The following is a 25,785-nucleotide window of genomic DNA, read 5'->3' on the forward strand; positions in this document are numbered from 1 at the left end:
CTCCCCCTCCCCGGAACCCCCACCCCCACCCTCCCAGCCCTGAGTTGCTGATGCCCTCTGGGTTCTGTTTTTATTCCAGGCTGTGGATCCGGTCGTGGGAAGCAGGTAGGAAACCATGATTCTGGGGGTTAAATCAAGAATTATATTTAGCGCTCATAGAAAGCCAAATATTGGGTTAGCAGCCAGGAATGGAGAGGGAAAAAACCCAAAGCAAACAGCAGAGGAAAGAAATTCCTACCAAACAAGGTCCCTATTCATTCCTCCAATCCCAGGTGCAGGGGCCTGCAGGGGTGAGACCCACTGAATATAAGCAGCCTGTCCTGTGTTCATGGCTGCAGAGAAATGCAAGGACCCCAGATTTTGATGAGACCTCAAATTCAGATCCTACACTGCCCTTCCCCATGGGACCAAGGAGCTCCCAGCCCTCCCCACAAAGGTTGTCAGCATCTCTCCTGGCAAGAGTAAAGCCACCACAGAGCTCACTATGTTGGCCCTAAAGCCCTTTGGGAGCCAAGGACGGGGTGGGGAGGGGGAGAGCAAAGTGAAATGTTCCTGGTTTGACCTTGAACAAGTGATTTCACCTTCCTGAGCCTCATGTACGGAATGCAGGGGTTGGATTATAATTTCACAGTTCCTAACATCCTATTATTCTGTTTCTGTCTAAAATAAATAATGAGAATAAGAGTGTGAGCAAGACTATGACAGCAGGGCCCATCTGTTTCCATAGGAGCTTAGCGTGAGGCCTAGAGAGATAAGGGGATGTGTTCCAGCTTATTCCCCACTCAGCCTTCTGTGCGTTGGCCCTCCACAGAATAAACTTCCAGGGTCTCAGCTGACTCTGGAAGCTCCAGACTCCAGTGACGTGTTTCTGGAACCCGCTCAGACTGCTAGGGATTCAGATAACAGTCTGCGCAGGGGGGGAGGACGGCCACACCCAGCCTGGCTAACGGAAAAGCTGAGGAGGACTGAAGTTCAGAGAGAGGTTGAGGGTAAAGAGAGACAGAGAAGGGGCAGGAGGGGGAGACATTGTAGACCTCCCAAACATCTTCTGCAGGGTCACAGAGAAGGCAAAATTTACCCTCCTAACTCCAAGACTCCTTTGTATCCAGCCACTGAATTATCCAATTATCCACCCCTCCTGTGGATCTCTCTTTGGTGGGGGGATCTACAGTAGGAGGCTGGATTCTAGGTAATAAAGAACCTTTAAGAGCAGAAGTTTCTATTCAGGCGGTAAAGGACTGAATTCTGACTAACCAAAAGAAAGGAAAGTGGAAATCCTTGCCCCCGGGTCTGTCTTTCTCTGTGTCTCTATTTATTTCTCATACACTTGACTCTCTCTGCTTCCCACCCCCTAGTTTTCTCAAAGGGTCCCAAGCTTTGGTGGAATCTGGGCGCCCACACAGATTCCTGTGGACTGGCATTTCCTGAACCCCAAGGAATGCCTACTCTAATGAGCCCCAGCCTGAGGGTAGCACTGTCTTCTAGCTCATCCCTCTCTCCCCAGGTTTCAGCCCTCCTCGGCAGGGACTCAAAAACATGTGTCTGTCCGGTGAGCCATGGGACCAAAACCTTGAGCGAGGACATGCAGAGCCAACCACTAACCAAACTGTGAAATAAAGGGAATTCTTACAAACCGCGCCTTCCCTTGCATTCCATGAGCTCAACAAACTGCAAGACCTCCCGCCAGTTTTCCAGAACCTGAAAATCACCTTTGACATCCATCTGATTCACCCTCTCATATTTCTCTCCCACATGTGTCTCTAGAATCCCACCACCTTTGCCACCACTGCTTTCACGGAGCCTTGGCCATGTCTCCCCCAGATTACTGGCATTACCCTCTTATCTGGCCACCCTGACTTTGTGTGGCTCTTCTTCACCCCATCCTCTCTAGGTTAGCCGGAGAAGTATTTCTACGTGGCATAGGTGTAAAATCACTTCACTTGCCTGCATGCTGTTGTCCATCTGCTACTTAGAGGACAAAGTCTGACTTTATGAGTGAGCATGCAAAGCTCTCTATGCGCTCAACCCAGCCTGTCTACTACCATTTCCCTGGTCCTCAGCCAGTAGTGAGTTCCCTCAGTGGGTCCTACTGGACCTCCAGTCAAAATGGAATGGTGAAATTGGCCACAGTGGAAAACAGTACAGAGTTTCCTCAAAAAAATTTGAAGTAGAACTTACCATTCAATCGATCCAGCAGCTCCACTTCTGGGTACTTCTCTGAAGGAAACGAAAACGCTAACTTGAAAAGATATCTGCACCCCCACGTTCATTGCAGCGTTGTTCACAGTAGCCAAGACATGCAAGCAACTAAGTCCCATCAATGGCTGAATGGATAAAGAAGTTGTGGTATATACTCAATGGAATATATTCAGCTATAAAAAAGAAGGAACTCCTGCCATTTGTGACAACATGGGATGGACCATGAGGGCAGTATGTTACGTGAAGTAAGTCACACAGAGAAATACCAATGCTGTATGATCTCACTTACACGTGGATGCTGACAAAAACCAAACTCATCGATACAGACAACAGACTCTGGTGGCTGCCAGGGCAGGGGTGAGGGAAATGGATGAAGGAAGCCCAAAGGTACAAAATGCCAGTTATAAGACAAATAAGTCCCGGGGGTGTAATGTACAGCATGGTGACAATATTTACCAACACTGTACTGTGTATGTGAAAGTTCCTAAGGGAGTAAATCTTACAAGTTCTCATCATAAGAAAAAATATTTGTAACTATGGGTGGCGATGAATGTTAACTAAGCTCATCATGGCCATTTCACAATCTATACAAATATTGAATCATTATGTTGGATGCCTGAAACTAATGGAATGTTTGTCAATTATATCTCCATTTTTTAAAAATGGAGTGTTGAGTTCTCTACCCCAACCACAAAGCCATGATGAATAAAACATTTTTAAAAAATCACCTAACACACAAAGCTGGGTTCAAAAACAAGACAACTGTGACCAAGAAGCAGAACAGAGACAGAAGTCACTGGGTGGTGCCATGACTGAGGGTGTTGCTGGGCTCTGCGTCCCAGCGGTCGCCACAAGCTAGGCTGCTATGGCATCCCGGAGACTCAAAGTTCTCTTTGGTTGTTATGAAAGTCCGGAGTGTGGTTACCTTGGAAAGGGTAGTGACTGGCAAGAGCACCAGGGCACTAATGTTCTCTTTCTTGATCTGGGTCCTTGTTATACAGGGGCCTTCATTTGTGAAAACGTATCCAGCTGCTCACTTGTGATTAGCGTGCTTTTCTGTATGTATGTTATACTTCAATTAAAAAGTTTACTTTTAAAAATGTGTTCCTGGGGCACCTGGGTGGCTCAGTTGGTTAAGCACCTGACACTTGCTCTCTGCTCAGGTCTTGATCTCAGGGTTGTGAGTTCAAGGCCCGCATTGTGCTCCACATTGGCTGGGGGCGGGAGATTATAAAATGTTTTTCTGGGACACAGGGGACCAGATCCATATCCATGGCTTGAAACCCAGAGCCTGATTATGGCTTTCCTGTGTATGAAGAGAGGCTGAATAGAGACTGGGGCTGCCAGTCAGCTACTGGGGTCCCTGCTTCCAGATACTCTGGGCCAGGTAGGGAAGTACGGGGGTGGGAATAGAGGATGGTCTTGCACTGAGGAACTGCCCACTAGCTCTGCATCTGCATTGGCTTTGTTCTAGCACTGAGCAGGAACCGAGAAAACAACATATAAGATTTTGCTCTGGGGACGCCTGGGTGGCTCAGTCGGTTAAGCATCTGCCTTCGGCTCAGGTCATGATCCTGGAGTCCCAGGATCGAGTCCCACGTCTGGCTCCCCGCTCAGTGGGGAGTCTGCTTCTCCCCCTACCTCTGCCCCTCCCCCCACTCATGCTCACTCTGTATCTCTCTCTCTCTCTCTCAAATAAATAAATAGAATCTTTAAAAAAAAATAAGATTTTGCTCTGGAAGTGGGGCTTAGGAGATTTGGTGGAGGCAACTACAAAACTATAAACTGCACATTCAGGAAGAGGAGGGAAGAAAAGACAAAAAACAAATCAGAAAGGGAAAAACTGGCATTCAAAATGGATCTGCAAACCAAAATCCCAAAACACATTTTAAAAAATGAAGAAAGATGGTAAAATCAGTCAATAACACGAGTCCATTCCAATTGTTATCAATTTATAGAGTAACATGGAAAGGACTGTCAGGTATTTTTACATTGCTCAAAGAAATCATGAAGGCATAATGTCTATTAAAAATAAGCAAGAAGTATTAGATGAAAACAGATAACAAGAACAAGTGGGCATAGAAAAGAACCAACTTGGGGCGCCAGGGTGGCTCAGTCAGTTGAGTGACCAACTCTTGAGTTCGGCTCAGGTCATGATCTCAGGGTCATGAGATAGAGCCTCATGTAGGCTGAGTCTGCTTGAGATCCTATCCCTCCGCCCCTCTACCCCCCCCCAAAATAAATAAAACAGATCTTGAAAGAAGAAAGAGAGAAAGAAAGAAAGAAAGAAAGAAAGAAAGAAAGAAAGAAAGAAAAGAAACCAATTAGGGGCGAAAAGAGAACCAATTAGAAATCTTAGATATAAAAAAATAGGCATTGAATTTTTTTAAGCCTCAGTATTCAGGTTAACTCAAGATTGAGTATGGTCAAAGAGAAAAAAATGATGAGTTAGAGGATAAAAAAGAAAATCATCCAAAGTGCAGTATAGAGAGGCAAAGAGGGAAAAATAATAAAAGACATTAAGACATGAAGTAGACTGAAAGACTCTATCTAAGGGAGAGCTACAAGAAATAGAACGGGAAAAATGGTCATGTGGTTGTTTTTGTTTTGTTTTTCTTAAGTAGGCTCCATGCCCAGCATGGAGCCAACATGGGGCTTGAACTTACAATCCTGAGATCAAGACCTGAGCTGAGATCAAGAATCAGTTGCTTAACTGACTGAGCCAGCCCCAGGGCTATTTTGTTTGTTTCTTTTCTTTTCTTTTTTTAAAGATTTTTTTTTTTTAATTAATTTATTTATTTGAGAGAGAGCACATACCTGCACGGGGGAGGGCAGAAGGAGAGGGAGAAGGAGACTCCCCGCTGAGCAGGGAGGCCAATGCGCGGGGCTCCATCCCAGGACCGTGGGATCATGACCTGAACTGAAGGCCGACGCTTAACTGACTGAGCCACCCAGGTGCTCTAGGGCTGTTTTTGTCCATTTCTATCAGTATTCTTACCAATCTTTGTACCAAAGATTGAGAAGGCAGATTAAAGCCTGAAGTCATTTTCTTCCTCCAGCTGAGGCAGCAGGTACCCAGGCACAGTCAGACATAATTTTTGCAGGGTCTGGCTGGACTCCACTGCCCTGCCAGTCATCACACTTGTTCCAGGGCTGCAGGACAAGAGAGATAGCGGAGATTTCTCTAGTTCCCGGATATCTGGACGGTCACAGCAATTTCCTTACTCTCAGGGCCCAGCTATGGTGGTGAATCTGAACGTTAGGCACACTCCCTGATTTTCCTGCCAAAGTCTGTTGGCACCCAATTCCCTATGGGAAATCCCTTTCTATCTGTAGTACCCAGCGGGGGGTTTCTGTGTTCCTGACTGATAAAGGTATACTGGCTGTGCTTGGAGATACACTACTTTTTCCCATAAAGTAGACCCCCCAAAAAAGTTATAAAATAGTAGAGAAGGATTAGAGAATTAGAGAACAAGTCCAGAAAGTCCAACATTCAAATAATAGGAGTTCTAGAAATAGAACTCAGGGGAAACTGAGGGAAGGAACTCAACAAAGACATCATTCAAGCAATGATTCCTAGAGCTGAAGGATACAAGTTTGCAAACTGAAAGAGCCTACCTAATGCACAGCACAAACGATGAAAATAGACCCGTAGCAAGGCACATCATAATAAAATTTTAAAACATTAGGGATACAGAAAAACTCCTACAGGCTCACCTAGGTGGCTCAGTTGGTTAAGTGTCTACGTTTGGTTTCGGTTCAGGTCATGATCTTGGGATCCCGGGATTGAGCCCTGCATCAGGCTCTCTGATCAGCAGGGAGTCTGCTTCCCCTCTCTCTCTCCTTCTGCCCCTCCCCCTGTTCGTGCACTCTCTCTAAAATAGATAAATAAAATCTTTAAAAAAAAAAAAAAAAACTCCTACAAGCTTCCAGAGAGGGGGAAACCAATCGCACACACAGCACCAAGAATCAGAATGAATAAACTTCTCGAAAGCCAAAATGGAATCTAGAAGATAATGAGGCAATGCCCTCAAAATCCTAAAGAAAAAATGATTTCTACCATAAAACTCCACCCTCAACCAAAGTAATAATCAAATGTAAGGATAGATAAAAACTATTTTTAGATGTACAAAGAAATATTTTTAAAGTATCTCCTAAGTACCCTCTCCCAGGAAGGTACTGGACATGTGTTCTACCAAAAGTAAGGAAGCAAACCAAGAAAGAGGAAAGCATGGACTACAAGAAATCAGACACTGCCCCCCCCAAAGATGAAAATTCCTAGGTTGGTGTGAAAGGAGATAACAGGATAATAGAATGTGTAATAAATGTAGAAGTCAGCCGGTCTGGATTGGAGCAGATCAGAATGCTCCAGGGAAGAGTTCCTCAGGAAACTAAATGTGATAGACGGCTTAATGTTTGAACATTAAGAGAGAGGATTTACATAACTGGGGTTGAATTAATAATATGAATATAGAACACTAAGCAAATGAAAAAGAAAGACAATCATGAGTTCCTGAGAAAATAAAAATCTGTGCAGAAAAGGAAAATTAATCATAGTGTACTGCCTGGCTCAGCTCAGCGCTAACATAGTCATGATAATATGGCTTGCTGTTAATATAGTTATAATATAAATATGTTGTACCATAACTATGGTATTGATAGGATTAAGGGACAAAAGAAAATCTGTATGTGGTTGGGGGAAGGCAGTGAAAGAGAGCTAAAGCCTTATTGTCCATAGAGGGAAACCTGAAAATAATACCTATAGCTGAAATATAAAGAGGCAGGAATATAAGCATATTATTAGTAATACAGAGGTAAACACCAAAAGAATCAGTTCAAAGAGTTGAAAAACGTTGCTTCTGAAGAAGGGGAAATGAGAGGCACGGAGTAGGGGACTGCTGTTTTTCATAACAAGTCTTAGAGACTAACTTTTTAATTTATATGTATGTATGATTTCAAATAAAGATAAAATTTTAAAAAAGAGAAGAGTAGAAATTAATGGAACAAAAACCAAAGAAACAAATAGAAAGGATCATTGTAAAATGCTGCTCCTTGGAGAGAAAATTAGTAAACCAGACAAATCTCTAGCAAGCCTGACCACTAGAAGAGGAAAGACCCACTAACAAACAATAATAAGAATAAAAAAGACGCAGTCTCTACTTACACAGAAAATTTTCAAAATACTGCAAACAGCTTTATGTATTTGAAAACTCAGGGGCACCTGGGTGGCTCAGTCGGTTAAGCGTCTGCCTTTGCCACAGGTCATGATCCCAGGGTCCTGGGATCAGGCCCTGAATCGGGCTTCCTGCTCAGTGGGGAGTCGGCTTCTCCCTCTCCCTCTGCCTGCCACTCCCCCTGCTCGTTCTCTCTCTCTCTCTCTCAGATAAATAAATAAAATCTTTAAAAAAAAAAGAAAAGAAAACTCAGTTAAAATGGACACTTTTCTAGATATAAATAAATTATCAAAATTGGTGCAAAAACAACTAGAATCTAAATAAACTATTAAAATTTTTTTAATTGATAATCAAAGGCTCTCACCCTAAAAGATATCTGGTCCAGATGATATTAGAGACTCATTTTCTTGAACATTTAAGGCACAAATAAACTCTCTTTTTTTAAAGTAATCTCTAGGGACACCTGGGTGGCACAGTTGGTTAAGTGTCTGATTCTTGGTTTCAGCTCAGGGTCGTGATCTCAGGGTCATGAGACCAAGCCCTGCCTCAAGCCCCCAACAAGCTCCATGCTTAGCATGGAGTCTGCTTGGGATTGTCCCTCCTTCTCCCTCTGCCCCACCCCTCTTTCTCTCTCTAAAGTAAATAAATAAATCTTAAAAAAAAAAAAACTCTATACCCAAAGTGGGGCTCAAACTCACAACCCCAAGATCAAGAGTCACATGTTCTACCAACTGAGCCAGCCAGACACTCCACATAAACTCTCTTAAACAAATGTTTTCAGTCCCTGTGGCAGTTGTCTCCTAAATCCTTCTTCTGATAAGATTTTTTGCAAGGCATAACATTGCCCACCTATAGGCTACATTTCTCAGCCTCTCTGGCAACTAGGTGTGGCTGTGTAACTAAATGCTCACCTTTAGTTTTGAGCACAAGTGGTGTGCTAATTCTCCTTCACTCACTATCTTACTTCCCTGGGGCTGCTGTAACAAAGTACCACAAACTGTGTGGCTTGAAGAACAGAAATGTTTTTTCTTACAGTAGAAGGAGAATAAAAGTCCAAGATCAAGGTGTCATCAGGGGTGGTTCTTTCTGAGAGTTACATGAGAAAATACCTGTTTTATCACTCTCTCCTAGCTTCCTATACTTTGCTGGAAATCTGTGGTATTCCACGGCCAGTCTCTGTTTTCATGCTCACCTGGCATTCTCCCTTTGGTGTGTCGATGTCTAAATTTCCCCTTTTTATAAGGATACTTGTCATATTAGATTAGAGGCCCACCCTACTCCAGTATTACTTCATCTTAACTAATCTATTTCCAAATGAAGGTCACATTCTGAAATATAGGGGTTAGGACTTCAACATTTGAATTTGGGGGAACATAATACTAAAAGGAAATTGTTTGCCCTCCACTTTCTCTATTTTCCCCTTTCCCTTCTATGGATAGAACATAGATATAGAGCAGAAACACCTTTGGCCATGTAGATGAAGACAAGCACCTTAGGAGAAAACAGAGACACGAATTGGAATAACCTTGGGCCTCCAAATGACTACATGGAGCAGAACTGCCCCACCAGCCTCGACCATTCACGTCCAGACTATAAATGAGAAATGTACTTTCATCTTATTTAAGCAACGGGATTTGAATGGTGTTTTGATTATAGGGATTTAGCTTTTACCCTAACAAATACAGCTGCCAACTCACTTTATAAGAATCTAAACTTTAATACCAAAACCCAATAAGCACAGAATAAACAAAAATATTATAAAGCAATATCATTTATGACCATAGATGCAGAGCCTCTAAATAAAACACTAGCAAATTAAATTCAGGGATATATACATATATATATTATATATATATATATATATAAAATAAAGCATGACCTAGTTATGTTTATCTTCGTAATTCAAGAATAGAATGGTTCAACATAAGAAAATCTATAAAAGTACACTAACAGATTAAAGGAAAAAACTTAACACAATAGATTCAGAAAAGATATTTACTAAAATTCAATGCTCATATAACTGGATATGTAAACATGGAGAATATAGTTAATAGTGAGAAAGAACTATTGTTAAATTTGTTTGATCATGGTACTATAGTTTTTTTTAAGAATTACTATCTTTTAGGGATTCAGACTGAAATATTTACAGATAACATGATGTAATGTCTAGCATTTGTTTCAAATGGTACCAAATGTGGAAAAGTTAGCAAAGGTACAGATAAAACATGACTGACCGTGAGCTAGCAACTATTGAGGCTGTGTAATGGGCAGACAAAAGTTTATTATACTGCTCTGCCTACTTTTGTGTGTGTTTTAATTTTCTTAATGAAGAGTTAAGGAAATTCAAACTCATTCATAACTTTAAAAGAAAATAGGGACAGAAGTCAATGTCCTGAACCTGACAAAAGTCATCAATCTTAGTGTTCAAGTCCCTTCTATAGTAAAACTTAAAAGCATTACCATTAAAGTCAAGAATGAGACGAAGATGCTTGTGCTTCTACTCAACACTGTACTGAAGGTCCTAACCTATACAATAAATAAGGAAGGAAAGAAGAGGTATAAGAATAGAAGGTTGGGGAGACAAAACTCCGTTTATTTGCAGATCATATGTTACTATATAGAAAATCTAAAAAAAAAACTGATAAACTATTATAACTAATATTAAAGCTCAGCAAGGAAATCTGATAGAAAAAACATACTAATGGGGTGCCTGGCTGGTTCAGTTGGTAGAGCACATGACTTTTGATCTCAGGGTTGTAAGTTCAAGCCCCACATTGGGTGTAGAGATTACTTAAAAATAAAATCCTAAAAAAAAAAAAAAAGAAAAGAAAAAGTATACTATTCACAACAAAAATAATCCAGTATCCAGGGATAAATCTCATGAAAGATACGCTTTCTGAAGAAAATGACAAAATATTTTTAAAGAACCTAGAAAGAGACTTGAATAAATGGATAGCTATATCATATTTACAGACAGAAAGTTCAATCTTATAAAGGTATCAATTATACCAATATTAATATATTGATTCAATGCAATTCCAACCAAAATCCCAACTAGTTTTTTCTTCTAACTTGACAAGCTTATCCCAAAATTCACATAAAAGATCACCTGTCAAGAAAAGCTAAGACAATTTTGAAGAGCAAGATGAGAGAACTTGCCCTATGGATGCCAAGACCCCTTTTAAATCCTTAATAGTTAATTCAATAAGATAATTGAAGAGTAATAGACAAACACACCATAGAATAAGGAGCCTCCAAACCCACATATCTTTGGAAATTTGACAAATGACGGAGGAGATATCCCTAAACATAAGTAGGAAGAGGAGGGATTATTTGGTAAATGGTACTAGGGCACTTGTTATTCACCTAGAAAAAAATTAGATGACTACTTTACACCACATAAAAAACATAAATTCCAGGTGTTCAAAAGATACAAATATGAAAAGGGAAAATTTTAAAACTTTTAGAAGAAAATGTAAGAGGAAAAAAGAGAAAATATTAGAGGATACCTTTATGACCTCAATTTTAAAAAGAATACTTCATTAAACTATAAAGCCTAATGCATAGGGGAAAAGATTGGTAATTTGACTAAAATAAAATCTAAAACAGCAGTTTAAATGAGATAACTTCTAAAAATGTAAAGACAAGCTAAGGACCAGAAGATACATGCAGCATGCATAATGACAAAGAAATGAATATCCACATTTTATAAGGACCTCTTAAAAATCAATTTAAGAGAGGCTCCAGTTTCAGCAAGATGGAATAAGCATGCCCCATCTTGTCTCTCCCATTGAATGTACCAATGAATCCTACGCAGACTCTACGGAGCAACTAGCTATCTGAGGACACTGAAAAGTAACTGGTAATAAGTCAACTGGAGGATACTAGAACTCAAGGTTCTACCCAACTAGTGGTGAGGTTACCATTTTTTTTCCCTTCAATATCACTTGACCGGAAGGAAGCCTGAAATGCACAAGTACATACTAGATGAGGATAGAAAGAGCTGCAAGACAAACTTTCTTTCTCTGGGCTAAAAAGGGGAAAGGAAACTACTAAGGGTCAGAAGCACCGCCCTATTTTTTTTTCCTCTTCTTTTGTGCTCTCCCACTCCAGCCCCTAGGCAATAACAACGCAAAGGCATGATATTGGCAGGTGCCAAAACTCAGAGGAACACAGAGAGGCTGTGGTCTCCAGAATGTGGCTCAAATTCCCATTGTTTGTTGATCTCTAATTTGAATGACTACAGATTTCTCATCAGAAACCATGGAGGCCAGGAGGAGGAACAACATTTTTCAATTGCTAAAAAGGAAAACATCTGTGAACTGAGACTTCTACATCTAATTCAATGCAGTCCCTATCAAAATACCAACTGTTTTTGGCAGAAATGGACAAACTGATCCTAAATATCATATAGAATTGCAAGGGAGCCCTAATTACCAAATCAATTTTGAAAAAGAGGAGCAAAGTTGGAGGACTCATACCTGATGATTTCAAAACTCACTATAAAGGTACAGTAATCAAAATAGTGTGGTACTGGCATAAGTATAAACGTATAAGATCAAAGGAATAGAACCGAGAGTCCAGAAATAAACCCATACATGTAGAGTCAATTCACTTTTTTTTTTTAGATTTTATTCTTTTATTTATTTTAGAGAAAGAGAGAGACAGGGTGAGCACACGAGCAGGGGGAGGGGCAGAAGGAGAGGAGAGAGAGAATCCTAAGTGGACTCCATGCTGAGTGCACAGCCCAAGGGGTAGCGGGGGAGGGGGTGCTCGATCTCAGGACCCTGAGATCATAACCCCAACCAAAATCAAGAGTCGGACACTCAGTCGACTGAGCCACCCAGGTGCACCAGGTCAATTCATTTTTGACAAGAGTGTCAAGACCATTCAATGGGGAAGAATAGTCTTCAACAAATGTTATGGGAACAACTAGATAACCAGATGCTGAAGAATGAAGTTGGGCCTTTCCATTATACCATATGAAAAAATCAACTCAAAACGGATCAAAGATCTAAATATAAGACCTAAAACAATAAATCTCTTGGAATAAAACGTAAGTGTAAATCTCTATGATCTTAGATATGGTAATGGAGTCTTACAGATGACACAAAGAGCACAAGCAACAAAATTAAAAATACATGAATTAGATTTTATCAACATTTGAAACTTTTGTACATTAAAAACACTATCAAGGGGCACCTGGCTGGCTCTCAGCAGACCATGTGACACTTAATTTCAGGGTCATGAATTCAAGCCCCATGTAGGGTGTAGAGCTTACTTAAAAATAAACAAACAAACAAACAAATAAATAAATAAATAAAAGACACTATCAAGAAAATGAAAAGACAACCTACAGAATGGGAGAAAATATTTATGTATCACGTATCTAGTATCTAAAATATAGAAAGAACCCTTATAACTCAACAACAAAAAGACAAACAACCCAATTCAAAATGGGTGAAAGATTTGAATAGATATTTCTCCAAAGAAGATTTACAAATGGCCAGAAAACACATGAAAAAGACTCAATATCATTAGATATTAGGAAAATGCAAATTAAAAAAACACAATGAAATTCTGCTTCACACCCATTAGGATGGCCAAAATAAAATAAAATAAAATAAACAGAAAATAACAAGTGTTGGTTAGGATATGGAAAAACTGGAACCCTCCTACATTGCTAGTGGGAATGTAAAGTGGTGCAGCCACTGTGAAAAACAGTTTGGCAGTTCTTCAAAAAGTTAGACATAGGATTATATATGACCTAGCAATTCCATTCCTAGTTATATATCCAAGAAAATTGAAAACAGGTGTTCAAACAAAAACTTGTACATGAATGTTCATAGCAGCATTATTCATGCCAGCCCCAAAGTGAAAACAACCCAAATGTCTGTCAAGTGATGAATGGATAAACAAAATGTGATATATCCATACAATGGAACATTATTCAATCATAGAAAAGAATTAAGTACTGATACATGGTACAATGTGGATGAACCTTCAAAACATGAGGCTAAGTGAAGGAAGCCAAACATAAAAGGTCACATATTGTATGATTCCATTTATATGAAATGTCCAGAATAAGCAAATCCACAGAGATTGAAAGCAGATTAGTGGTTGCCAAGGGCTGGGGGGAGGGAGAAATAAGAGTAACTGCTTAATAGGTATGAAGTTTCTTTTGGGAGTGATGTAAATACTCTGCAGTTAGATAAGTAGTGATGGTTGCACATAATGAATGTACTAAAAGCCACTGAACTGTACACTGTAAAGTGATTAAAATGGGGGCACCTGGGTTGCTCAGTCGGTTGGGCGTATGCCTTCGGCTGGGGTCCTGGGATCGAGCCCTGCGTCAGACTCCCAGCTCAGTGGGGAGTCTGCTTCTCCCTCTTCCTAGGCTCCTCTTCCCTGCTTGTGCTCTCTCTTGCACACTCTCTTGCTCAAATAAATAAAAATTTAAAAATAAATAAATAAATAAATAAAATTATTAAAATGGAGAATTATATATTATGTGAATTTTACCTTAATTAAAAAAAAAGATTTCTATATCCAGTGAAATTATTCTTTAAAAATAAGTGACATAAAGACATTCTCAAATAAAAGAAAACTAAGAGAACTTGTCATCAGCAGATTTGTTCTACAATAAATGCTAAAGAAAGTTCTTCAGATGGAAGAAAAACGATACCTAAAAGAAACTTAAGACATCAGGAATGAAGAAAGAGAAACAAAAATGATAAAAATATGGTTAGGGGCGCCTGGGTGGCTCAGTCGTTAAGCGTCTGCCTTCCGCTTAGGTCATGATCTCAGGGTCCTGGGATCGAGCCCCGCATCGGGCTCCCTGCTCTGCGGGAAGCCTGCTTCTCCCTCTCCCACTCCCCCTGCTTGTGTTCCCTCTCTCGCTGTGTCTCTCTCTCTGTCAAATAAATAAATAAAATCTTTAAAATATATATGGTTAAATATAATAGACTATTCTTAAGTTATTTAAAACATGCATGACAATTGAAAGCAAAAGGATAACAAGGTGCACTAAATTTTTGGTGTATGTATATATAATGCATATAACTACACAGTGAAGGTGGTAGGGTATAGGGACCTATATGGTGGTAAGTTTTCTACATTCTACATGAAGTAATAAAATATTAATTCTTAGTAGTCTGTGAAATATTAAGTATATATATTATAATCCCTGGAGCAATCACTGCATTTTTTTAAAACTATGCAGAGATACAGTTTAAAACTCAACAGATAAATTAAAATGGGGTACAAAATTAAAAATATAGGCCTAATTTTAAATGTATCAATATTTGTATGAAATGAAAATTGTCTAAAAGAGAGGGATTGTCAGATTACATTTAAAAACAAACAACAACATCCAACTATTTGCCATTTATAATTTTATAAGACAGGTAGGTTAAAAGTAAAAGAATGGAAAAAGATACACCATGCAAACACTAATCAAAAGAAAGCTAAAGTGGCTATATAGCATAGCAAGGGATATATAGAGACTGCATAGCAAGGATAATTTCCGGAAATAAAAAGGGCAATACATAATAACAAAAGTCAATTCACCAAGAAGACAACAATTTTAAATGTGTCTGCCCCTAACAAAAGAGCTTTAAAATACATGCAGCAACACTGATAGAATTGAAAGAATGAGACAAATCAACAATTATAGTTGGGGACTTCAACATTCCTCTCTCAGTAACTGATAGAACAGCCAACAGAAAATCAGTAAATATACAGAAGAACTGAACTATTCCATCTACCAGCTGGATCCAATTGATATTTATAGAACACTCCATACAACAGGAACAAAATATACAATCTTCACAAATGCACATAGAACATTCACTATGATAGATTTTATCCAGAGTCATAAAACAAACCTTAATAAATTTAATAGACTTGAAATCATACAAAGTATGTAATGGAATTAAACTAGCAATCAATAACAGAAAGATAACTGGAAAACCTCCAAATACTTGGAAATTAAACAACATAATAATCCATGAGTCAAAGAGGAAGACTCAAGGGAAATTAGAAAATACTCGGACCTGAATAAAAATACAACATATCAGCATTTGTGGGATGCAGCTAAAGCAGTGCTTAGAGGGAAATGTGTACTATTAAATGCTTATATTTGAAACAAGGAAAGACCTCAAGTCAATATTCTAAGCTTTTACCTTAAGAAACTAGAAAAAGAAAAGCAAAGTGAACTCAAAACAATCAAAAGGAAGGAAAGAATAAAGACCAGAAAGAAACCAATAAAATTAAAAACAAAACCAATAGAGAACATCAATGATGAAACTAAAAGCTGATTCTTTAAAAATTTCAAGTAAAATTGATAAATCTCTGGCTAGACCAACAAAAAACGGGGAGGGTGGTGGGAGAGACACAAATTATCAATATCTGGAATGAAAGAGAGGTTCTCACTATAGACCCCACAGACATTAAAGGAATAATAAGAGAATACTATGAACAATTCAACACAAAGAAATTTCACAACTTAGATAGAATGAACCAATTCCTTGAAAGCCACAAATTACCAAAGCTTACCTAAGAAAAGATAGATAACCAAATAGTCCTATACCTAGTAAAGAAATTAAATCATCATTTAAAGTATTCTGATAGTTTCTTGGGGTAATGAAACTGTTCTCTATCCCTATTGTTCTGATGGTTACAATTTATATATGTGCTAAAACTCGGAACTGCAAACCCTCCCAAAAAAGTCAATTTTACTGTTAATTCTTAAAATAAAAAAAAAATCAGAAAAAGCCAAATGGGGGCGCCTGGGTGGCTCAGTCGTTAAGCGTCTACCTTCAGCTCAGGTCATGATCCCAGGGTCCGTGGGGAGACTGCTTCTCCCTCTCCCACTCCCCTTGCTTGTGTTCCCTCTCTCCCTGTGTCTCTCTCTATCAAATAAATAAATAAAATCTTTTTTAAAAAAAAAAAGAAAAAACCAGATGAATAAATATCAAAGTGGACAAAAGTAAATAGGAAATTCACAAAAGAAACCAACAAAAACTGTAAAGATGTTCACCTTCCCTAGTAATCAGAGAATGAAATTAAAATAACCATAAAGTCATTTGTTTGACTATTTTTGATCATATTGGGAGGATTCAGTAGGACTCTCATTTACTGGTAGGAATACACTCTTTGGAGTGGAATTTCACAAGATGAAGCTAAAAATGGTCTGCTCTTCCCCCAGCAATGCTCCTTCTAAAATTCTCATAGAAGGAAAAAAAGAAAGAAAAAGGATATATCCAAGAAAGCTAATTGCAGCATTGTCTATAATAGTAAAATATTTTTAGAAGCTAGAGAATTAATAGATGATGTATTATTTATACAATGGAATACTATACATTGTTTTAAGTGTTATTTCATGATATGCTACTTTAAATAAATGAACTTAGAACTATGTGAAATTGAAATAGATAAAATCTCAAAGATAGAATGAAGAATGCAGGGAGCCTGACTGGTTCAGTCGGTGGAGTATGCGACTCTTGATCTTGAGATTGTGAGTTCGAGTCCCACATTGGGTAAAGAGATTACTTAAAAATAAAGTCTTTAAAAAAATGTAATGTAAATGCCAGTTGTAAAATGACATCATTTATATAAAGTTTGAAAACATGCAAAACAATGTTATGTATTGTTAACGGATATATACACATGCCTTAATAGCATAAAAAAACAGGCCTGGGAAACTAGAAACACAAATTCAGTTTAGGTACAACCTCAGGGGAAGGAGAGGAATGTGTTCAGGGTAGAATATCCAAAGGGACTTCAATTGTATTTGTAATTTCTTTTTCTTTCTTTCTTTCTTCTTCTTTTTTTTTTTTAAGAAAAATTAAGCAAGCCAGGCAATATATTAGAATTCAATGGATATGGATGGTGGATTCATGGGACTTCATTATGTTATTCTTTTTTTTTTTAAAGATTTTATTTATTTATTTATTTGAGAGAGAGAGTGTGTGTGTGTGAGCAGGAGCAGAGGGGAGGGGCAGAGGGAGAGGGAGAAGCAGACTCCCCACTAAGCAGGGAGCTCCATGTAGGGCTGGATTGAAGGACCCCGGAATCATGACCTGAGCTGAAGGCAGATGCTTAACTGACTGAGCCACTCAGGTGCCCCTCGTTATGTTATTCTTTGAATTTTTCTAGATATTTGAAGTATTTCATAACGAAAATAATTACCACTGCACACAGTAGTACCTCCTAGCGGTTAGGGCGCTTGCCATGAGCACTTGCCTGGGCTCTGATCTCTGTTCTGCAGCTTTCTAGCTTTGGGACTTCAAGAAATTACTTAACTTCTCTGAACCTCAGTCTCCTTACCTGTAAAATAAGAATAGTAATAGGACTTTCCTTATAGTATTTTTGTGAAGGTTACATGAGTTAACATGTGAGATGCTTAGCATAGTATTGGGCACATAACAAATATAATGTGTGTTATATTTTTCTATTATTATTATTCTTCAACCTTCGAAACTCAGCAGTCAGCTCTGTGAAAACTTCCCCAACACTGTCCCCGTGTCTAATCCATCAGCCCTGAGCCAAGGAAAATCAGGAACTCCACCCTGACTTTTCACCTTGCTTAGCTGTGTAGCTTTGCTATCTTCCTGACTATCCTATTTTCTTAAGTATCTTTGTATCCCAAATGTCTGCCGATAGTAGGACTATAAGAATCATTGTGGATGACTCAAAAAACAGACAAATGAACAAGTGAATGTCCCTCCTGTCTCTAATAAACCCACTCGTGTTTTCTCCCCTTCTTCCCTCCCCTTCCCAAGGGCTCTGGGCTTTCACGGACTGGCTTAATCACAGAAGAAATACTCAATGAAAAGTCATTACTCTGAATAAACACTCTTCATGGGTCATAAAAGAAGTCCAAGTGTAAAAGACAGCTTAAAAACAAAGGGAAGAGTCTCTAGTGATACAATTTCAGGCCCAAAGGCGTGGACACACACACACACACACACACTCACACTCACACTCACACACGCCGTCTATCTCTGCTCAGGAAGGGCCCCTCTCAACAAGTGAGAACCATTGGAAGGATAACGTGGGCAACAGAACTCTCAGAAAAAGTTGTGAGTGTTCTCTTGAAAAGTTGTGTGTGAGTCACAATGTGTTAAAGCACAAATCATATTCCTCGTGAATAAAAGAATGTTTTTAATTTACTAGAGAAGCTGGCTAGTTAAATCTTATTGTAAATTCTTTATTAAGGACTGAAGTCAGGAATTCTTTTGTTAAGTAAATATTCAGGCCCTTCCTTGCCAAAGAGCTTTTGAAACTTTGCTGTAATTATGCTGATGTTTTCTGTGTTTATATGTTAAATGCCTGGAGCTTAATTGTTAATGGGTAAATAAGAGAAGCCGCAGGGCCCTTGCCAAAAGAGGCCCAGGAGCTGGGGCTGGGAGAACAATGACTCCGCAGGACTCCCCTGGAGCCGAGGGAAGGCAGTTAGGGAAAGGGCCCCGGCTTCTCTCTTGTAGACGCATCTCTCTGTAGACCCGAGGGAAGAGAACAGAGGCTGTGCCGGGCACATAGTAAGTGCTATATAAGTTAAATATTTAACTGAGAGTTCAATAAACATCATGTTAGGTTTCCATATATCAAATGTATCTGAACAGAGGTGCAAACATGTTATACTGTGGATCATTTGCTGGGTTACAGGAAATTGGTCCTCCTTCACATCAATGCATATTTAAATATAGGGTGGTCTTTCTAGTCTCTGCCCTACGTCCCCCATTCTCCGGAAGATTATACCCAGAGGATTAAGAATTTGTGAGGAGGGGTGCCTGGGTGGCTCAGTTGTTGGGCGTCTGCCTTCGGTCATGATCCCAGGGATCTGGGATCGAGCCCCGCATCAGGCTCCCTGTTCAGCGGGGAGTCTGCTTCTCCCTCTCCCACTCCCCCTGCTTGTGTTCCCTCTCTCAATGTCTCTCTCTGTCAAATAAATAAATAAAATCTTGAAAAAAAAAAAAGAATTTGTGAGGAAACTTCCAGATACTTCTATTGAAAGCCCAACATGGCATCTTCAGATCAATTCTGTCTTCTTCTTTACCTTAGAGCTTCTCCCCTTTAGGGTTTGGGGTCTTGGCAGAAACAGGCTGGGACCTGCTTAGCCTGCCTGGGTATCTCCAAGATAATCTTAGCTCTTCTAGGCAAAGTAACTTTAAATCCAAAGTCAGCAAATCAGTTGCAAGGAAGTAGTTAATGGGGAAATCTCTCTTACTAGGTTTGCTCAGGCCTTTTCCAGTGTTGAAGTGGGGAGGGGCCCAGACAATATTCAAGGGGTACAGGCTTGAGGTAGACTCTGTCTACAACTAAGGCAAGGTAGTTCCTTCCAGATTCTAGGCCTTCAGATGGCTAGAATGTGGTCAGAGTTAAGTTCTCACACAGAAACAGGGAGAAATGCTCTCAAGGCTGACTAGATCCTTAAAATTTCAGAGTTGAAAGGGGGCATTTCAACCCTCAGCTATAAGCAGCTAGTCAAGAGTTTCCATGCTTCTAGGCACACAGGGCCCCTTGGTTCTCAGTGTCACTGAACTAGCATGCACTTAGATGTGAACTGTCTCAGAGCATAGCCGTGGAGGCGCAATCCTCGAGGAAGGCCCCAACGGTCTTCTCTCCTGGAGAGAGGAATTTGTCCAAGCACAGTCATGTCCAGAATCTCACCGGATTCCCCAGGCACACATCTTTGGAGCAGAAAGAGGAGTGCTTTTAGGGCACTTAACAGCCAAAGAAGCAGACGCTCACAGTGGTGAGCGACATGCTTAAAGGCTTGAATAAGTGCCTGAGCATCCTGATCCTGGCCTGGTCACCAGACTCTGCTATACTCCCTCTCATTTTTGAAGGACCCACCGGGGAGAGACCGCTCTACTCCTGCAAGCACCAGGACTGGTTCCCCTGTGTTCCTGTTAGAACCATGGCCAGCAGCCACATTCAGGTGAAGGCAGGTCAGGGACAACCCCACACAGATCTTGGTGCTCAGTGAGCCCCTCCTTCCTCCGCAATCTCTCCCCACCCCTGGCCTGTCCCCACTCTGGGGTAAGCACCTGGAAAGAGCCAAGGCCTACAGCCCATCATCTGCTTTTGGATGTGCAGCATCTTCTTTTCTCTGCACCTTCAGAAACAGCTGCTCCTGCTCAACTCCTAGAGCTGGGTTCTTGGGACATCCCAACACTTCCCTCCACCTGGACTGCTGGGAAGAGAAGGCATGCGCTCAGAGACGCTGGAGACCACACTCCAGAAGTTGCCAGCATGTTCTATCATGTAACCTGCCCTCGGTTCCCCTCATCTAGGGAAGGGCGCTGGCTCCAATGGCCCAGATATTGGAGACCCTTGAGCCAAGACCCTCTGAGGAAGTCAGGCCCAGGTCAGGGAGGGGAGGGGACCCCATGGGGAAAGGACTCAGCACAGCTAAGGAGTGATCAGAAACAAAGAGCCTCAGACTTGGAAAAGACATTTAGAGATTGTGGGGTTCAGGCCAGGGAACTGGCCTTGGAGCATTGGAGCAAGAGACCAAAAGCAGCCACGTAGGGGGTGGAAGGGAAGGAAAGGGTTGAACAGTGAACAGTAAGACAAAGAACAGGCAGTTCCAAGGAGCCAAGAACGCAAATCATTTGCAGACGCTGGTGTGATAGTCAACTCAGGCTCCTGGGGGAGTGACTGTCACAGTGGCTCAGGCACATGTACACGTCACAGTGAGTGTGAGCCTGTGTGTGTAAGTGTCCCTGATGAATCAGCCCATGCGTGTCATGCTCCTGTCAGTTCATGAGTCATCGAGTGCGTGTCAGAGCTGGTGTGTGTGTGTGCGTGTGTGTTCCAGTGCACAAGCCCGCCCGTGAGGGCTGCGCATGCCCGGAGTGACGCTGGAATGTGAATGAAAGCCAGACAGCGCAGCGGAGTGCAGAGCTCTCCCGGGGTGAAGCTGTGTTTAAAGGGCACCACGCTTCATTCACACCGTACATCACACACCACATTTCTGAACCCGTTCCAGAGAAAGCCATCTGTCCCGCCTTCCTGCTGAAACCCCCCTATGGAGTGACAGTGTGAAATTCTTCAGGCTTATGGGGCTGTTTCCAGAGTCAGAGATGGCCCAATCTTAGAATCCTACATTTCAACCCCTTCATTTTAAAGAGAGAGGAACTGTGACGGAGAAAACCAACGCCAAGGTCCTGGAGTCACGCCATCAGCTTGTGGCAAAGCCAGGTATAGACCCGGGTGCCCTGACCACCAACCACCGCCACCCCTCGCTGCCCAGACCTCCATCCCCCTCCACACAGTGCGTTCTTTTTCCATTTTCCTTAGGGATGTGATGAGATCACTCCTTTTAACTAAAATGCACCTAGACCCTCCCATGGAAAGAAACACCGATGTCCATCCTAAAGGCTGACATCCATGACTAACCTCAAAAGCAAAGCTGGGGCATCTCTAGGTGGCCATAGACTGAGAGCCATCTTACCTCTTCTCCCAGAGCCTGACTCTCACCCCACCCAGGTTTGGAGGAGCCCTAGGGGGCTCCCATGCTTAGGTCTCTGTGTCCATCACTAGCTAGGCCTTTTGGCAGACTTGACACTTTGTGATTCAGAAGTTGCCTATGAGACATCTATGAATGTCTCACTCACGACTCTGATTCTTTCTCCTTTCACATTCCTGATGGTCATTTCACTGCTCAATTTTACTTGCCTCACAAAAATGAAAAAATAAACACAGGAAGGGATTTATTTTAGCAGTTCTGAGGAAGCGTTTAATAGGTAAAGAGCCTGACTGTATTAGGATGAGCTTTGGGGTTATCTAGGAATTTCAATTATCCATTCCATTCATTCTTCTCACATGGCTCAGAGTTGACCTGAACTTCAAAGGGATCACTTCTGCCTCTGGATTTATTGTTCTTATTTCATATTAATTAAGTACTTACTCTATACACAGCACTGGTAAGTCCATTCAGAAGGCACAGACTCCGCCCTGCATCCCTGGAGAGCAGAGATTGATTATCTCATTTATCTGGGCTTCAAAGACCTTTGACTCCAGTAGCATCTTGTCACTGACTATGGAGGTGGCCGGAATGCTGAGGGCAGCGCGAAGGAAAGGAACAGAGAAATCACTCCTCCAGGTCATGTCTGGAGGAAGGCTGGACTTACATCGGAGTCCAAGTTCTGCACTCACAGAACAGTGTTTTTCAAACAGTGCTCTGTTAAGCACACTGCCTTGGGAAAGTGAGTGAGGATGCTGTCTTGTGCGGTGGACAGACGGACACGCTGAGTCAATGCTGATACAGTAAGTTTCCCTCACATGTAGCTCATGGGCCAAAAGTTAACAGCCAAATGATTCCTTGAATATAAATAAATATATTCCCAAAGCTATTTATTTCAGCATTATATGTAACAGCAAAAAGCTGTTGTAAAACCTATTAATAGATTAGTTAAAGGGGCACCTGGGTGGCTCAGTCAGTTAAGCGTCTGCCTTCCGCTCAGGTCATGATCCCAGGGTCCTGGGATCCAGCCCCGCATCGGGCTCCCTGCTCAGTAGGGAGTCTGCTTCTCCCTCTGCCCCTCCTTTGCTTGTGCTCTCTCTCTCTCTCTCAAATAAATAAATAAATAAAATCTTTAAAAAATAGATTGGTTAAATAAATAATGGTACATCCATACAGTAGAAAACAATGCAATCATACTACTGGGTATTTACCCCAAAGTGATCCGAAGGGTCTCCTGCACCCCAATGTTTATAGCAGCAATGCCCACAATAGCCAAACTATGGAAAGAGCCCAGACATCCATCAACAGATGAATGGATAAATAAGATGTGGTATATATATATATACACATATATACACACACAATGGAATATTACTCAGCCATAAAAAAAAAGAAATCTTACCATTTGCAACAACATGGATGGAACTGGAGGGTATTATGCTAAGTGAAATAAGTCAATCAGAGAAAGACAATTATATGATCTCACTCAGATGTAGAATTGAAGAAACAAAACAAATGATCATAGGGGAAGGGAGGTAAAAATGAAATAAGACAAAATCAGAGAGGGAGACATACCATAAGAGACTCTTAACTCTAGGAAACAAACTGAGGGTTGCTGGAGGGGGGATGGGTGGGGGGGGAGTGATGATTGGGTGACGGCATTAAGGAGGGCATGTGTTGTAATGAGCACTGGGTATTATATGCAACTGCTGAATCACTGACCTCTACCTCTGAAACTAACAATACACTATATGTTAATTAATTGAATTTAAATAAAATAAAAAATTTTTAAAGAAAATAAATTTAAAAAGAAAACAATGCAACCATGAAGAACAATGAGTTATATCTACATACGTTAACTTAAAAAGAGATCTGTGATTATTAAGTTAAAAAAAAGCAAGTTACAGAGTATGATCTTTGTATTTAAAAATTAAAAGAGGTAGCCTTTATATATATATATGTTTATATGTAGAAAATGTGGGGAAATGTGTATATGTAGAAAACTGTGTATGGAAAATATGTGTCAGGATACACATGAATCTGCTTGCATTGTTTACTTCAGAGACTGAGGATTAAGAACAGTACTTTTTTATATATTCTATTGTTTGACTTGTAAGTATGAATTATTTTATAACTTTGATAAAGAAAAATAAATGTTTTGTAAAATGAAGAGACTAAAACCAGGCTTGTAGATGTTTACTGGCCATACTCAACCCTGGAGCTCTCCCCCATGGGAAATGCCTCACCCACCGTGACATTTGGAGAACTGTCAGCCATCACTTGAGAAAACATGGCACATTTTGCCTCTGCTGCCGCATCCTGGAACAAAACAAGGACTTCAGCTGTCAGCTCCAAAGAAAAATACCGATTTGCATAAATGTATGTGACATAGATTTAGTCAATGACTTTGAGGTATCTCACTCTAAACAGATAAAATTAATTAAAACTAGTGCAACTTTCTGGCAACTCTGCTCCAACTCCCCATTATTTATCCAGGACATTGAAAATTGGAATATATCACAGACTCTTAAATCACATCCTGAATCCAGAGGAGGGATGGGAAAGGGAAAGAGGGTTTGCCGTAAGTGCCAGGCACTGAGCTGGGCACTGTGCCTACATCATCCCATTTGATCCTTAAGGTAATCCAGCAAGGTAGGAGAAAAGGGGACATGCACGCTCGCACACAAAAGCATGCGCTGGAAACTACAGAACGAAGCAAGAGGAGAAGAATAACAGAGGGAGAGCCTAAGCCTCAGGGAAGTGATATCCTTATGGCCTTACAGCGGGTACCAGGCAGGCTCCCCACCCGGTCAGGAGAGTAGTGTCTCCGGGGTCCCTCGGACACCTCGGCCAGGAGATGCTGCCTGGGGCCACTTCATCCCCTTGAGGGTCTGAAACTCTGGGGGAGGGGTCCTAAGCACGAAGGGAAGCTCACTCACTTTCACAACAAGGGACTGAAACCTAACTTAAATCAGCTTAGGCAAAACACTGACTTATTTGGAGCTCAAATAAAAATATCTGTGAGGAGATGGCTCAGTGGGATTAGGATTCAACTGATGTCAATCAGCACTCATTCTGTCTCTGTATTTCTCAGCTCTGTTCTCCTATTTTCTGAGTTAGCTTCATTTTTCAGGCAGGTTCTTTTGACACAGCAGCAAAAATAGTCCCAGAAACCCTATGTTACTTAGTTCTCTGCTGCTACCTATTGCAATGAAAAGAAAGCCCTTGTTTTCTAATAGTTTGAGCCAAAGTGCCAGGGATGACCGTCGGAGGCCCAGCTGGGGTCATGAGCCCATTCCTTAATTAATTACCATGATGGCCTGACTGGCCAGTCCCAGATCATGTGGGCTAGGAATAGGGGACTAGCCTCCCCCTCCAAAATTGTAGGGATAGCACCAAAAGAAGAAGGGAGGGATGCTGAGAAAGCAGACCACAGATATCCAACCTGTCACACCGAAACCTACCAGCAAGTTGTAAACTGAGAAACAGGTACTTCTAACTGTCATCTCTTGGCAAACCTAAGGCCCTGGGAAACTGCTCAACACAATGATAGAAGTTCCACAGACTGTAAGGACCCTCCTCTCCCCTGGCCAAGGTTAAGGGTTTGGGGAAATGCCCAAGAAATCTGAGAACTCTTGTCAGTGACCCTGGAACCATCAGTTCCTGACGTCCTCCCTGCACAGGCTATTGATAATTCCAGTGGCCTGAAAAGCTGTGATGACAGAAGATCCTTGATGACAAAGAGACCGGAAATGTTCTGGGAAAAGCTCTGGAGTAAGAGCCAGGTACCTGGGTTCCAGTTCAAGCTCGGCCTCTAACAAGCCATTGTCCTGGAACAAATGCCCTAAGTTCTCTGAGGTCAGAGTTCTCATATGTAAAATAAAGGGGTCAGGGCAAGGCAAAATGACATCTCTAGCTTTAAAATTTTGACTCTAG

At 41.0% G+C, this 25,785-nt stretch overlaps 1 protein-coding gene across 1 annotated transcript in view; it reads left to right on the forward strand.

The window, feature by feature from the left end:
• Window positions 1–20,298: 20,298 nt before the first annotated feature.
• Window positions 20,299–25,785, forward strand: part of CUNH8orf86 (chromosome unknown C8orf86 homolog) — a 44,538-nt gene continuing 39,051 nt past the window's right edge. Inside the window, 3 exon segments of the mRNA XM_032413219.1 lie at window positions 20,299–20,329; window positions 20,824–21,030; window positions 21,033–21,099. Of these exon segments, the coding sequence (XP_032269110.1) occupies window positions 20,299–20,329; window positions 20,824–21,030; window positions 21,033–21,099 (305 nt within the window).

Source organism: Phoca vitulina, unplaced genomic scaffold (assembly GCF_004348235.1).
Source record: "Phoca vitulina isolate PV1807 unplaced genomic scaffold, GSC_HSeal_1.0 scaffold15, whole genome shotgun sequence".
Classification (NCBI taxonomy): Eukaryota; Metazoa; Chordata; class Mammalia; order Carnivora; family Phocidae; genus Phoca; species Phoca vitulina.